This window comes from Manacus candei, unplaced genomic scaffold (genome assembly GCF_025592945.1).
Source record: "Manacus candei isolate 608988 ecotype Guabito, Panama unplaced genomic scaffold, ASM2559294v1 h1tg000056l, whole genome shotgun sequence".
Taxonomy (NCBI): domain Eukaryota; kingdom Metazoa; phylum Chordata; class Aves; order Passeriformes; family Pipridae; genus Manacus; species Manacus candei.
Genome location: NW_026138104.1, coordinates 12,901,404 through 12,917,802, shown reverse-complemented (window position 1 = coordinate 12,917,802; position 16,399 = coordinate 12,901,404). Strand labels below are relative to the sequence as shown.

General features: G+C 43.4%; 1 protein-coding gene across 2 annotated transcripts; it reads right to left on the bottom strand.

Moving 5' to 3' along the window:
• Positions 1 to 4,428: 4,428 nt before the first annotated feature.
• KLF6 (KLF transcription factor 6) lies at positions 4,429 to 13,042 on the bottom strand. Of its 2 annotated transcripts, none has more exons than XM_051802504.1 (4): positions 12,564 to 13,042; positions 9,164 to 9,737; positions 7,314 to 7,437; positions 4,429 to 6,891 (listed from the first exon to the last, which is right to left on the bottom strand). In XM_051802504.1, the coding sequence occupies exons 1-4, from the start codon at positions 12,663 to 12,665 to the stop codon at positions 6,840 to 6,842; spliced, it is 852 nt and encodes a 283-aa protein (XP_051658464.1). In that variant the 5' UTR covers positions 12,666 to 13,042; the 3' UTR covers positions 4,429 to 6,839. The 2 variants fall into 2 exon arrangements, with proteins under 2 accessions (XP_051658464.1, XP_051658465.1); XM_051802505.1 differs by having other exon boundaries at positions 9,350 to 9,737.
• Between the last annotated feature and the right edge of the window lie 3,357 nt (positions 13,043 to 16,399).

Genomic DNA, 16,399 nt, shown 5'->3' with positions numbered 1-16,399 from the left:
TAAATCTACTTAAGCATGTTGTTGCATTGCCTCATTTGTGCTGAAAAAATGTTGCTTGTTCTTTACATTCTATTTTAAATGTACATATGAGGCTTTACTCGCCCATTAACAAAATATATCACCTCCCAATTGCTTTCTATACCTCCTTAAATGTTAAACACAAACATATATACCATCTGTTTCCTATCATGACACCGATCCAAAATGGCTGCACTAGACACCTCCGCATAATAGATCATCTTAAAACACCTTAGTGGTTTTGCTTTATGGAGTTATTTTTCCTGTGACAAATTATAAACCTATATTTCAAGAAAATTACTGATCTCCATCCTCAATTGCAAATTCTGAATAGTTTCTCTCCATTTTAACAAAATGTGCTGGCTTATGTCTGATGTAGCAATTTTTTTTAAAGCCACAGGCCACCTTTGTTGCTGTGATATCCTACAAATCCAGTTCATTTCTTCAGTTAATAATTTCTCGGCTCATACTTCACGAAGTATTCCAATTGAAAACACTGCAGTTCAATATAGTCACTGCTATAACTTCCAAAATTATTATGTAGCTGTTGTGTAAGTGAAACTGCAGAACAAATTACAGGGTTTATCATCAGTCTGCAATCAAAAATAAATTTCAGGAGGAAAAAAACCACATTTCTGTTAAAAAAACCCAAACAACAGCTTTGCAATGCTTGTACTTGTGAACTCCAGCTATCAAATGTTCAACAGGAAATGGACAAAATATAGTCATAAATGTCATTGAATGAAAATTTGGTTCTGAATGGATTTCAAGTGTACTTTCTCCTTAGGTTCAGCTCTATGAAAAAATGACTGTGTCTGGAGCAAGTCGAATTCAGTGAGGAATTTCTCCTTGACTTAAATGAGCTTTTGACCAAGACCCCGCAATATTAATGCATGAACCTGCAAACTCTTATTTCCCAGGGTAGCTCCAATGAATCCTAGACTGATTAAACCTCTGTAGACCTATGTGCAAAAGCAATACTCTGTCTGCTCGTTCTCCCTTATATGTAAGAGCTCAAATGGTTATGAGACAGTATTGCTACAGGTTTGATCAAAAATAAATGCCATATATCTAGGGACCATGAATAAGGGATGAAACAGCCAGTGTAGAAGTAAAAGAGCTAAAGGGAAAAAATATAAAGATACCATTATACAGCCTTGGACTGTATAATCTCAGCAGAGCTTCTTGCCATGTCAGAGGCTTTATTTCAGAAGTACCTGTCAATGCCTCTTGGCTACACAATCCCATTTGATGAGGCAAAAGCAGGCAGACTTCTGTGGAAGTACAAGCTTCTCAGTAACCTCTTACCTCCAGATATAAAGAACTGGAGTATTGGTGGTGTTGCCAACTCTATACACTAGTGCTACCTGAGGGAACAAATTTGGAAAAGCTTGAGGAAGAATTAGTGCAGCGATTTCCTATCTGAGCCATTTTTTCTCCAAGGAATTTCTGAAAAAATGGAGGAACAAGGAGGAAATATGAGTCCTTTTGTGCTTTAAAAGGTGAAGGGGAAACCTTCTTTACCTGTGTTCCCCCCTGGAGTCCTGTGCAGTTAGAGCTCCCCTTACTGTTTCAGTCTACCTTAACTCCTCTCTCTAGACAAGGCTGAGGAGATCTCCAATGGATAGATCATGAAGCTTTCCTCTTATCAAATGTTGTCTCTCCCTGTTGTGTGAATATGTAAGGTCATGTACTTCTTTGCTACTGCATAAAGAACTACTTTTGGAAACAATCACCATAGTGTTCTTCCTTCTCCTTGATTGTATTTTTGCTGCTGCTATTTGTGTGATTTAGAGAGGTTGGTTTTATTCCTCAGAGCTTCCAGTGCAATTAAAGAAAATAAAGAGCAAATGCTCAAGTAGTTGAGAAGAATGGAAGAGGTAAAAGATGGAGACAAAGGCAGAGGTACCATGAAAAACTCCTAAAGAGGAAAGAATAAAATACAGCTTGTTTTCAACATGCCTTAACAGGTACAACAATTCCAGATTCAGTTTATTTCAAATCATAATACGGTTTGGAGGGGAGGAGTCAGTAACTTCTAAACAATATGAACAACCAATTTAATAAAACAACAATCACTTGTCTATTGTGAACTTCAAAGTCACGCAGTATTTATAATACACAATTGTTCAAACAAGTTGGCAAACTGTGATACGCCCTACTTGCACCGACCACTTGTATGCCAGGATTTTTCACACTCAAGAGGAAAAGAAAAACAAAACAAACACCCAAATGAGTGCTGTTTTGGGATTTTAACTGTTTCATCTTGACTGTTGCACAAACATGCCATATCTAACCTCTGTGGCATGAAGGTAACATGTTGGCTCACAGGCTCTGTCCTCCTTTTCACCTTGCTAACCTCAGTTGAAGTTGTTTGAACTTGCAGAGGCTACTAATCCATGTCCATACCTCAGCAACCTGACTTCTTCACCCTCAAATTCACATCTCTTCCCCTCTGCTCTGCATTTCAAAATCCAGAATTAAGCAAACCTGCAGCAGATGTGCATGTTGAAACGCACTATTGCTTTCTGCTTTGTAGTTTCCTCGTTGCCCAATAGCTCTATCACTAGCCTTTTTTTTTTTCCTGAACACACTGCTGGTTTTCACAGTACATTCTGAGAACACACACACAAAAAAAAGTGGGATCTCAATAACATCCTTAGTAAAGGAGTTTTCTGGCTTTTTTTTTCTTCTTTTTTTTAAAGGTACAGTAAAACACAGCCCTAGATGACACACACCAAATAAACAGGCAAAAATTTGCCAATCCTTGTTCTGTGTTACACACCCATTGAATGTTGTGGGTGGAGAATCTCCAAGGAGGTCAAGCTCAGTTCTTTAAAAATATTTCCACTTCTACATTGTATACAGATGAAAAGGCAAAATGTCTCAGTCCCAAACTTTGGTAGCCTTTTCAGTTTCTATTGCAACTTATAACTAAGTTTCCCAGAAGACATCTGTGTATCATTGTATGAGATACCACACAAGTGATAAAATTTAATGTATCCCTCTCATTGAGGATCATGAATTTGCTTAAATTGCCATTTCTACCATGCCTAATGGAGGCATACTGTCTATTTACTAGCCTGCTGCAGGGCTAATGGGGGAAGGCGGCAAGGGTCCCTCCTCCACACTGTTTCTGCCTCAATCTGTATTTATTGCTTCAGTTCTTTTATGCATCATTTTAGAGCATTTCTAAATCATGAAAACCCATGAAACGTTCAGTTACTGTGAACTGAATTCACATGTTCAAAGCCAGTTTCTCAGCATAAAACTTTGCCATTTCTGCCAGCAGGAGCGAGGCAGGAGCCACAAGGTAACATTAAACAAGTTCTGCACGTGTCCCAAGCTAGCACGCATGCCAGACATACTTTGAGGAGCCACTGCTCTGAAAAAATGTGGTTCAGAGAGGCTTGTGCTAGGCTGGTTGAAGGTCACCACCAGTACATGGGTCAAGTCAGCCCTACAGCTGTCTCAGATGTGTTTGTCTAGGCCAGGCAGAGCTCGTGCAGTTCCTTCCCTACATTCCTTTCCACAGCTGCACCTTCATGGTTTCAGGTTTGCTTCCCCGTGGACCAGCCCAAAGGCCTACACTCTGCAGTAAAAGCTAAGGACAGGTGCCTCCAGCCCAGCCATCACCTTCATCGCTTTTTCCTTCCTTTTAAATGCCCACTGAACCTCCTTTCCCACATGCAGAACTTGTCCCATGTGCACTCACCTCTCCAGAACAAACGATTTGAGATGAAGGTGCAGTCTTGCGGTAACAATCACATTAACTATTTATTCCGCTGAAACAAACGATGAGTCAAGAACAGCTTCTCAGATATGGAAGAACTTTTAGCTTCTACTGCCAAAATTATTTTCCCAACAGGGCTTGTCTTCCACAGTGACCTGACCCAAAGGTGTTTGTACCTGCAACCAGGTGTGACTCAAAGACAAAGCAGCAACATAGCATTTGACATCATTTGATGTGTAGGACTTAGAGGGGAGAAAGATGAAGCCAGACACGTGATGCTGATAAGAATTTCTTTTTATGTTATTCCAATAAAAAATACATTCATACAGAAATATAACAATCTTGCAAAAAACAATTTCAAATAAAATCTTGTAAAACAAAATTTTTACAAAAATCTTACAAAGAGATTCTTTAGATAACAGGGTGCTTCAAAAACAAAAAAAGAAATTTCACTAATAGAAACTTTTTCTTCTTAAATTTCAAGCAAAAATGTTTTATTTTTTTTTATTTTTCAGCTTGATTGAGGCTCAGTTATCACCTGAACAAAATGTACTTGCTTATTAAGAAAATTACAGGCATTTGACATATGGCACACAGCCCCACCCCATCCACACAAGTCTGATGGTATTCACAATTGAGACAAGCCAGTGCAAGTTTTTTTGTTTGTTTGTTTGGGGTTGGTTTTTTGTTTGTTTGTTTTTGCCTTTTTTTTTTTTTTAAAATTTCTGGTTTATAAGAAAGCTAAGCCAAGGACAATGCAAACAAGGAGTTAAAAACACAACAAAACCCAATCATAAATAGAAATTAATTTTCTGGAAAATTTTGTTTGTTTGGGGGAAGAAAAAAAAAGTGCATATTCAGGCAATTTAAACCAAAAATGAAATGAGAACAATTTAAGCCTGTGTGTTCCATAGAACCAGATCACTTGCATATACTTTTTTTAAACCACTTATCTACATACATTTCCAGGAAGATATACCAAAATATTAGCAGAGTAAGCAAGACCGATAATTAATAGAAAAAGAAACAGGTCACATGTTTCATTGCAGACTGTAGTGAGCTGGTTTAAAAAAAAAACAAAACAAAACAAAATAAAACTGGTTTTGGACAGACTATTCCTACTCTAGGAAAAAACAGTCTTTATTTTAGCTGAACTATGTAAAATTAGAGCTCAACCACCACAACGACTAGCTCAGTCACAGGTCCTCCAGTAAGCTGGAAGGCCAAAACCCGAGTGTACTTCATCTGCACACAGCTAATATTCTTTTAGCATGCCAATATTCGGTTCATATCATTCTTAAATGGCCACAGATACGCTATTCCAGACAACCTAATAACTACAAAACACAGTCAGCAGTCTGAGAAGGACTGAATGCCAACAAATCCTTTAGCATACCATTAAGCTAAAGGTAAAGCCTCTAAAAATGCTAGATTTTAATTAACTGTATCTTTCATTTCTTTGTCTCCTTAATGACCATATTGCAAGGGGGAGAGGGAATATTTTGATGGGCTGTGGCATTTTCTAGCTATGTGTTCTAATTTTTTTCCTTTTAAAAAAAATATTTATATATTATCTATATATATACACACATACACAGACTGTACACACAAATATACATACACAATTATTTTTCTGCCCACTTTTAAAAAAAAAGTAATATAGTTTCTTTCTGTATGACCAACAGATAGCTAGATATATAGATGTGAAACTTGTGCCTTTTAAGCAAATACATCTTTTAATACTTCTGTATCTTTAATATGTATGAAAACTTGACATATTAAGTACAGTTGGGGTGTGTATATACACAGTTGTTGTGCAAGGTCAATATAAAAAAAGTCTCAAGGTGGCAGAACTGGTCAGGTATTCAATTGGCATATGCATTATACTGTAACACAGTCAAATTGTCTAAGTTAAACAAATACTGTACTGACATGAATGACTTTTCTCTATATTTGTCTTTGTGAAGGAGGACCCTGGAAGTAACCTTTTTTTCCCCTCATATTATACATTTGATACAGTACAATGCCAGGTGAAAAGAGAGCCTTAATAAAGCATGCATCACCCATACCCCTGTATAAGACCCCCTTCAAGAGAAGGTCACTTGCATAAGGCACCATTATTAAGGTCAACAGTGCATTAACAGCTAGAAAACCAGAAGTTAGTCCTCAAGGCATAAATAAGAGAAAAATTAGCTGCATGAGAAAAATCAGTTTCTAACCAATAGTGGTTTTATCCACCCAACAGAAAATATTATTCATGTTCCATACATTATGTAACATTAGACCAATTGTATTTTAGCTGCTCTTAACTGGAATCAAAACTGCAGTCCTGATTAAAGAATGGAAAAGCATATAGTTCCCCAGAACCATGCAATAACCTTTGTATTATAATGAAAAGTTATAGTTGTGTTACATTTGTAAATACACAGCTTATACAATGGATTACAAATGAGCTCTGTAGCAAGTAAAACAAGCTACTTGACACATTGCACGTTTAATAGCTGCACCAGACACCTAAAGCTCCTCTCACACAGGAACAGGGAGGCCCCCCCATCTCCATTCTGGCATCCTGACTCTTTTTATCCCCCCTTTCCCCTCTCAGTTTTTCCCTCTAAAAAGGTGCAGACACCCCTCCCCCCACCCCTTGGAAATGATTGGTGGTCGTCCCATCTCACGAGATATTCCTCACATACAAGACATTCAGACTATTTTTTTTCTCTTACAGTTATAAAACAACCACAAGAAAAAAAATGTGCCTCAGCATACAGTCATCTAGAGATCCTCATCGCATACAGTCGCCCAATCATTAACATTCTCAGTGCACATGCTCACGGCAAAGGCTTAGGAGCCACTCAGAAGGTTAGATACCAGTGTATGAGTCCAGGAAACCCCAAACATCACGCACTGCGGTTGCTATGCCGTTTCTTACATGACTTATTAGCCCTCGAAAGACCTGCAAGGAAGTGAGGTCCTGGAGGCAACTGGGTAGGGTGCAAAATGGCATGCTTTGGCTGGAACACGCATCCCTCCGCTCAAGGCTCTTCAACCTTGATGCCTCTTAGCCCGCAGGATTCACCTCTTGACCCATTCAGAGGTGTCTCTTCATGTGAAGGGCCAGGTGGTCAGACCTGGAAAAACACCTGCAAGGCAAGAGTCAGGCTGCGCATTAGCCCAGGGCTGCTGGCATGCACGATGTGATACGCCCGGCTGAGGCACCTCCCCTTGCTCTGCTACCCCAAAACACAGCTGGGGGAGGAGGGATTTGGCATTCCCAGGATACACAGGAATACTCAAGGTGTCTGTGGGCGCTCAGGAGCTCCGCAGATGGGTGGTAACACCAGGGACTTCTCAACACTCAAGTGCAAGATCTGGGCTACAACCCCCTTCCCAATGATTAATAAAAGGGATGGTTTGTTCCAGTCTAAATATACAATAATCCCTTAAAAATACCAGGCACTGTTGTTTTCCCAAATAATTCCTACACAAGCAAAAAGCAGCCTAGACTAGTTTTCCAATGAGTATTAAAAATATATATTTAAAAGGGTGCATTTCAGTCACATACCTGTCACAGTGACTACATTTAAAAGGCTTGGCACCAGTGTGCTTTCTGAAGTGTCTGGTTAATTCATCACTTCTTGCAAAACGCCACTCACACCCTTCCCATGAACATCTGTAAGGCTTTTCCCCTACAAAGAAAGCAGATTACACATTAGTCGTGACTTCATTCAAAGAAAGACAGGTGCTATCATTTTCTATGTAAACCTCTTCCACCCCCCAAAGACAGCCAATTTTATTTAACCTATCTGAATGCTTCAGAACATGTAAGCAAAGAAGGCTCACAAAATTCATCCACATGATTCCTACTTAACTATCTTACTGCAACAGCACATCAAATAATCTCATTCTTATGAAAAATATACAAAAAAAGAAGTGATTAAACAGGCTCACAAGAAACAAAGGAATCCAGCTCTCTACCATTCCTGTTCATCAGTAATGGCAGGCTTACAGGTATCATGCACCTCATAAAGGTGATTAAAGACAGCACAGCTAGGCTCCAAAATGCAATTAGGCTACTGTGTTGCATCAAAGTCCTCTGTCACTCACTCATCTGCATAACACGCAACCTCCTTTCTGCTGAGCCACTTATTCTTGGAAAAGCCTGCACACCACTTTGAACACTGCTATTTCAGCATTCAAGAAATACCACTTCCATTCACAGGAACATTCTCAGCCAGACAGCACCAGAACACCAGTTCTGCAATACTTCTGAGGCTGGCAGCTATTTATGTCTGCTCAACCACCACAGTTCCAAAAGAAGTTGTTCTCTCCTCTTGAAATAATTCTGTTTTATCTGACTTCTGCTTGACAATGGGAGCATCTGAGCTTGCTCAGACTTCCCATAAAAGCCTCGAAATGCTGAGCTCATGAGCCAAAATAGAATCTTTTCCTTGAATTCTCTTTCCCAGTGTTCGGGGGGGAAAAAAACTCAACCAGCCATACAGATGTTTGGACTGGTACACCAAGAACACCATGCCGGTTACTCAAGTTAAGCAATGACTACTGAGCCAAGGCACAGCCCTACACATCTAACTGCTGTCATAGAGAGTTGTCAAATAGTAATGCTCAAACAAGCAAATCAGCACGCTACTTCAACCGTAAAATATTGATAAAAGCCCTGAAGTGTCTATCTTCCTCACTTTCCTTCCCAATAACGCACCGGATTGTTACTTTTAGTTCAGGTTTCATAATAATAAAATGCTGTTGCTCAGTATTTTGGGATGAAATTATACAGTAAATCATACATTTTTAAGTCCAATTGGGCAGATATGTTAGAAGGATAAGAACACACTGTGGCTTTTCAAGATTTTTTTGCTGATAACAACGGCACACAAGTGTTAAATAACTTAATAGTATAGCTATACACAATATGATCAAGGCCTTGGGATGTCTGATAAAATAGACATGATGCAGACTGAAGCATAAAAACAAGCTCTTACAGTATTTAGTGATCTGACCAATTTTTGGATATGACATTGCTTTTTTAGCAATAAAGTCGCAGCTCACTTTTGCTTTAGAAATAATCATCAAGAAAAGTTTAGCACCTATTTAGGCTAGACCTTTGCTTCTGAAGACCATATGCTGGTGCAGCTTCCAAACCATTGCCTACTTAGACGAGTGGCTCCCATTTGCTATGACAACAGACTAATCTACCACCAGCTGCCCTGGCTGCAGCTGATTTATGAAGAGAATGAGGAAGTGATGTCGTCCATGCTGGTAAGCCTCTGCTGCTATTACATCATCTCTCCAAACCTGGGCTCCCACTCGGTGATTGTGTAACGCTGTGACACCACCACCATCAACGGGTATTCCCTGCAGTACTTGCCAGCTCTTAATAAGCATAGGGTTACTAACCTGTATGAGTGCGCTGATGTGCTTTCAGATGTGAACTTTTGGTGTAAACTTTCCTGCAACCGTTAAAATGACACCTGTGAACACGCCTTCTGCCATCTGGCGAGGTGTCACCATTGGAGGGTGTACCTTTTTCTGCAGTCTTTCCAGCGGTACCGGTACGAATTTTCCCCGGTGAATGCAACTCACCCGGCGTACAATTCCATATCTGGGAAGAAGGCTCCTTGCTCAGCTCAGGAGATGAAGGGGGAGTGGAAGTGACAGATGAACTCAAGTTTCCTGAACTGGCTAAAACATCACTTATAGGGTCAGAGGTAAACTTTGTAGTGGGCGAGAGCTCCTCAGAGCTGTCTGAAGATTCGCTGCTCACGTCAGAATTCAAACTGTTGGTCTCTAAGTTCTGACTAGTAAGATTGTCCTCTTTTGGGACACATGTGTTCTTCAGTTCAGATTCCTCCTTTTTCTCACGTGCCAGAATAATTTTGGTCCAGAGATCCTCTTGGCTATCAAATTTGATTTCAGATGCAGAAACATAACAAGGTTCACTCTGAAGATACCGTTCCAGCTCCAAACATGTCTAGGTGAAAGAGAAGGGAGAAAAAAAGAGAAGAGTCACAAGCCTGCTTAAAAATAAACCCAGTTGTATTTTACACTTCAAAAAGCATGCAGGAATGTAATACGTTCGATTTATGGTTTCTAGGTTCAAAACAAATTAAAGGCTCCTTAAGCCGTAACTAGGTGACTGCTACGATGAAAAGAAATCAGTTTTTGAGACCTGGGCAGGAGTTCAAACGCACAGCTGAAGGTGCAAGTCAGCCTTTGGTTTCCAAAATAGCATTCTAATGACTCAGTCAAATTATCATCACTCTCATCATAAAATCTGTGTTTTCAGTAGGCTGATGTTGAAAAGGACCATAGAGAACCACAACAAATAACCACACTTTGCTCTTGCACCTTGTCTAATTTCAAATTGTTTGGTATCTCCCTCATAACAAGCACAAGGCTGAAAGGACCCAACAGAAAACAATGTGCTCAGACACGCAGTTAAAATCTGAACCCTGTGTCAGAAAACAAAGCCACATTTCAGCATGGCTGCAGAGCTGCCAGCCCATATTCTGGGGACATCAATGGAGCAGCAGACATCCTCCCATTTCCTGTGCATGAGAACGCAGCACACTCGACTTTTAAAGAATGTCATTTCCAAGCGCACTGGCATGCACGCCACAGAACTCAAACTGCTCCCATGCGTGTTCAGAGGAACATGGAGAACTTCAACAACAGAGGAGTGGGGGAAAAAAAAAAAAAGTTCCAGCATAGAAATGTCCTGTTCTATAGGATACAAAACGGGAAATTACTCTGAGGTCCTGCTGGGAGTCCCACAATGAACAAGAACTTTATCTACTGGCCAAGAGTGCAACTGTATGAGTCATCTCGCTCTTTCTTTCACGCAATGCCAAAGGAGACTTCCTTTTAAAACCCTGACCATCTGCCAAGAAAGTACTCTGTGCAAATATACATGCAACAGTACACGGACAACTTCACCCTCAACAATATTGCCCTCTACTCTATGAAATGAAACAAAACAAAAATCAAAACCACCCTAAATGGGTGAAACTGCGGTTTTCAATTCACCCTGTTGACTTTCTAGCCATTTTCAGAGAGGGAAAAAAAAAAAAAAAAGAGTATGAACTGTTATGGCAACAAGCTGATGTTTTGGGATTATTCTTTCCACTATAGGAAATGATCCACATGGAAGCTTTACACAGAAAATGGATACACCAAGTTTCCATACCAAACTCTACTTATTTTAGGAAAATCATCTTTTCCAAGCCAGGCAGCAAAACCTGGTCCCAAATGCCACACATTCCCCTCACAGACCCTTCCCATCTGCCCATAAGCAGAGCCGCCATGGGAGCAGCCTCCTCTCTCCCCTAGCACTGCTCCAGTAAACTGGGTCACATGCTCTGGCCAGGCTCGGAGTGTGGGCAAAAATTGAAAAAAATAACCCAAACCAACCAGAACACCAAACAACCCCCAAACCCAAACCCACTGCTGCACACGGTATTTATGTATATGTCTATAATTAGGGAACTGGGTTTCAGTGCACGTTATAAACAAAAAGGGTTTCGACAGAGACAGCACAATAGTGCATTGATTTTCCGTGAAAACAAGTAAAAAAAGCATTTATTAAGATCTTGTTAAACTTTCATATTCCCGGCTAATTTAAATTCCTCATTAGGTAGATTAGTAATGGGGAGCGGAGTGAAGCTCTCTTCGAGTTTAAATGCCTCTGAAGGCTACTGGGAATGAGGGCTGGCGCTTCGCCAAGAGCCCGAATGCCTGAAGGAAACTACTTAGCTCCATTTCAATCACGTACTATGGAGCTGCCGCTCTGAAAGGGGAGCGGGGGGGGAGGGAAAAAAAAAAAAGGGGATTGCATACAATTAGTAGGCATGTGAAGGTTGTAACACTTTTGCATTTCAACCTTCTGGGAAAGGCTCCTTCGTCCTTCTGCAAAGCCAGCAGGTATCTGATCCGGTCACCGGGCTGAGCAGCCCCGGTCCCCCGAGCCCCGCAGAACTGTCAACCCCTGCCATCCCGCTGCTTCGGTCAAATTAAGGAGAGAAAAGCAAAAAAAAAGAAAGAAAAAAAAAAGGCAAGAAAATATGTCCATTAAAGGGAAACAGCCTCCCTTCTCCCCCTTCCCGGCCAGGGCAATTAGCACAAGGGGATCGCTGTCATATGACTGACAACTCACGGGCTCGGCAAAGCTCCCTGCGCTGGGAACAGCCACGCTCTGTACATGTACATACACATGCACACAACAGACGTGTGTGTGTGCAGACACTCCTGGAGGGCTTTCTCCTCAGCTTGGCCAGGAACAAAAAAAAAATAATATTAATTTGGAAAAAAAAAATCAAAACAAAAGGACACAAACGCCAACAACAACAACAAAAATCACAAGCCCACAGCACCGGGCGCAAAGCAGCCCTTGGCCAAGGCAGGGAGCTCGGATGACAAGACCCAGCTGTGGAGTCTGGACCTGGTACAAGCGCAAAAGTTTTGCCAGGACTCGGTGCGAGCGGAGCGGGGCCGCGGGCGCTGACAGCCCCCGGCAGGGCCGGGCGGTAAACAGGGAGAGACGGGGATGCGCAGCTCCTTCCATCCACCTCGGGACTGTGCCCCCCGAACAGCCGTCTATCCAGAGCCGAAACACCTGCTTCAAAACATCTATACACATTTGTGCTGAATTCTCCCCAAACTCCTCGCTGACACTTGGGCTTGCCTTTTTTTTTTTTTTGTCCTTTTTTTTTTTTTTTGTCCTTAAATCCGCTCATCCTTTAATACGGCTTAAAAAAAAATCCCCGACAACAACAACAACAACATCGACATCCTCGTTTACCTGTTGCCAATATTCCTCCAGGGACGGCAAGGCTGAGAAGTAACCCGTGTCGTGCACAATCTGGAGTTCCTGGAAGATGCTGCACATTGGGAGAACATCCATGTCTCAAGTTGCAACAACAAAAGTCAGTGCTGGTTACCAAAAATACAGATGCCTCCTTTATGTGCAGGGGTTGCGGGGTGTGTGCGGGGGGGTGTCAATCTCTGCTCTCAGTTTCCAAGCCCCCCCCCCCTTCCTCCAGAGACGAAAAAAAAAAATTGTATATATATATATATTAATTCCTTGAGGAGCTCGGGGAGGAAAAAACACCCAAAGTTTCATGCAAAGTTTAATCGCACAGCAGGGCAGGACGTCTCCCGGGGCGGGCGGGCGCGCGGCTTGTTCCCCCCCTCCCGCGGCCGGCGGCAGCGGCGGCGGACCTGGCGCAGGAGCGGCCCCAATATTTGCAAACACGGCGCGGACTCTGCGAGCGGAGCCCCCCGCAAAAAACTTCCCTATTCAAAGCTCGGCCCCGGCCGCGCCGCGGCCCCGCCCCCGCGCCCGCCCCCGCCCCGCGTGATCCCGGCGCCCCGCCCGCCCGCCGCCGCCCAATCGCGGCCCGGCGCCCCGCCACCCGCGTGCCGCTGACGTCAGGGCCGCCCAATCGCCGCGCCGCTGCCATCGCGGCTCCTCCTGGCGTGACCGAGCCCGGCCGTGACGGCTCCCGCCATTGGCCCGATTCGAAATTCGAGCCCTCCTGATTGGCCGGCCCGACCGCGGCTATTTTTAGCAGGGTATATAAAGCCGGGAAGCGGCTGCTTTTCTTTTTTTTCCCTCTCCGAAGGGGCGGTGTGAGCGCGCGGGGGAGGGGAGCGGGCAGAGCGCGGCGCTGCCGGCGGCGGCCGCGGGGGGCGCTGAGTGGCCGGAACGGGGATGGCCGGGCCTTACCGGGCTGTGAGGGCTGGCCCGGGGTAGCTGTGACTCCCCCGGGCCTTACCGGGCTGTGAGGGCTGGCCCGGGGTAGCTGTGACTCCCCCGGGCCTTACCGGGCTGTGAGGGCTGGCCCGGGGTAGCTGTGACTTCCCCGGGTCTGAGCGGAGTGTGAGGGCTGGCCCGGGGTAACTGTGATTCCCCCTGGGTCTGAGCGGAGTGTGAGGGCTGGGCTGGGGTAACTGTGACCCTTCTGGGTCTGAGCGGGGTGTGAGGGCTGGCCCGGGGTAGCTGTGACTCCCCCGGGTCTGAGCGGAGTGTGAGGGCTGGCCCGGGGTAACTGTGGTTCCCCCCGTGTCTGAGCGGAGTATGGGGGCTGGGCTGTGTGGGGTATCTGTGACCCTTCTGGGTCTAAGCGGGGTGTGAGGGCTGAGCCGGGGCAATTGTGACACGCGACATCCCCCCCCACCTCCCCACATGAGCCGGGGTGTCTGAACTGACCCGGGGCAACCGTGATCGTTCTGAGTCTGTACCGGGGTGTGAAGGCTGACCCGCGGGAACCGTGGCCTCCCTGGGCATGACCGGGGTGTCCGAGCTGACCGAGGATGACCACGACCCCCCCAGGTCTGTGCTGGTCTGACCCATGGTACCCGTGGCACCTTCCCTCCCCCCCGGGTCTGTGCCGGGATGTTCGGGCTGACTCGGGGATAACCACGACCCCCGTGGGTCTGTGCTGGTCTGACCCGGGGTTACCGTGACCCCCCCATAGCACCTTCGCCATGAGGATGCAAGGCAAGGTCCACGTACTCCACGGGCCCCATGTGTTGTGCTTTCCCTGGGAGCAGAAGGGCTCAGATGTTTCTGTCCTTCCTTTGTCCCCCACCACGGGACAGCTGGGGGAGGCACTCGTTGACGCCTCGGAAGCGGAGCTGGATCTCAGAGCAGACCTGGGTGATGATCCTTGGGCTCCGCACAGAGATCTTCACCCTCTCTGGGATGGGCACCACGGCAGGTGTTCCTGGCCAGCACTGTCCAACACGGCTTCTCCAGGAATAGTTTGCACTGTGGTGCCCAATTCCACCACTGTCCACAGATAGCTATTTGTGTGTTGGTGATGGAGCACCAGCTTTTTTAAGACTGGACTTGTCAATGATATGAATGTCTTAATATAATTTAAGAAAATGCGGTTGTTAGCTTTCCAAAGGAGTGTCCAGCACATGGAACAAACACTCCTAATGTGTTTCTTTTATGAAAGGACTTCTAATTTTCCACTGCTGTTTCCATCGTAATCTCAACGCTGTTATTTCCATTTTCCCACTTTTCTCTGTATCTGTTGCTGGTTGCCTACAGATGGTAACTGAAGTGTTTAATGCGTGTTTCTTCTGCCTACTGTCCTCTGTGAGCTGGTGATTACAAGTGTGAAAATGTCGGTCTAACTTTCCATCCCCTGGCCCCTCATGAACTATTAATATGGTGATTCCGTAAACAAACAACTGGTGTTCGTGGTTGTTTTTTCCATGTCTATGAAAAAAAAAAAAACCCTAAGGTCAATTAGAGCATTATTTTATGTTTAGAAAAACAAGCCAATACTGAAAACACAAAACATCTAAATCTGGATAATTATGCACACTTGATTGAGTCAGTAATTCTTTACTGGGTTTCACATGGCCAAGCATGTAAATATATATCCAAAATTGCCTTGCAGGCAACCGATAGTGCAGGTACTTTTGTGTGTCTACTTTTGGCCAAAACTAGATCCTCCAAGGCAAAGTGCAGAAGGAAAAAAATAAAATCCCTCTTAAGCAGATGAATTGCACACCTTACTTGAGCCTACTTTTAGTTCTGTGAAATAAAATATTTATTGACCTGAAATGCGGTGTGTGCTCCAGTCAAATATAACCTGGTAACATAACTCTGGGAATCATTAGTGTTTGTTTAACTGACCCACTCCTTCTTTGGAGAAGATTTTATTTTCAAACTTAGTGACAGTAAATGCAACTATCTGATCTTTCTATTTTACACTTGCCCCCTTTTTAGCTGTGTGTCATGTCAGAGAGATCTGGGCTTATCAGAGGCTGGATGGGGTTGGCTCTGCCCATGTGGAGTTTGAGGCATAAGGATCTCACTTTGTATGGACATCTTCATGTGAGCAGTATCTTATAGTGAAGAACAACTGGTGCTAGCAGATGTAAATTGATGGAGATGCAAAGATCGTTTAATAAAATGCCTCTTTAGTTAATAGTTAAGGTTTTCTGCGTTACTGCCAGGCAGGGATTGGTTGAGTGGGATGAAGGTTATTGCTCTTGAAAAAAAACGAACCACGTCAAAGAAAACCAGGACACAGATGTGACTGTAGTGCAGTAAAAACTGTTTAAGTTATATTTTGATTAAATCCTGACTTTGATTAGACAATTATCAATTGGCAAAAGAAAAATAACATAAGTGTCACTGGATGAGTTAGTTCTAGATTATGACTGTACTAACAATTTTTTATTTCAAGTAGCAAAAAGCATCAATAGAACTAAAGGTCAAACCCAGATAAGAAAGAATGTATAAGAATACAGAGTAAAGAAAACAAGCATAGTGTTTTTACAAAGTACGTATTTAATCAGGAATTAAAATGAAATGGTGAGTCAATAACATGCTGTGGTTTAGGAGACTATTCCATGGAACACAAGCTGAAGGAAACTATTGGCACTAATAGCAGCCATGTGGAATGAAGGGATGGCATGTAAGTTGAAGGGAATTATTGTAGTCTATGGAGGATAATAAACTTTAGGACAAATGAGAGAAAATGAAGAATGAACTAGTGAAGATACTTGAAGATATAATTTAATCCCTAATTACTTTCTTCAAGTTATACAAAGCAGTTAAGCTTCAAATATCCATTTTATACCACTGGGATTTTTTCAGTCATCCCCCAGGAT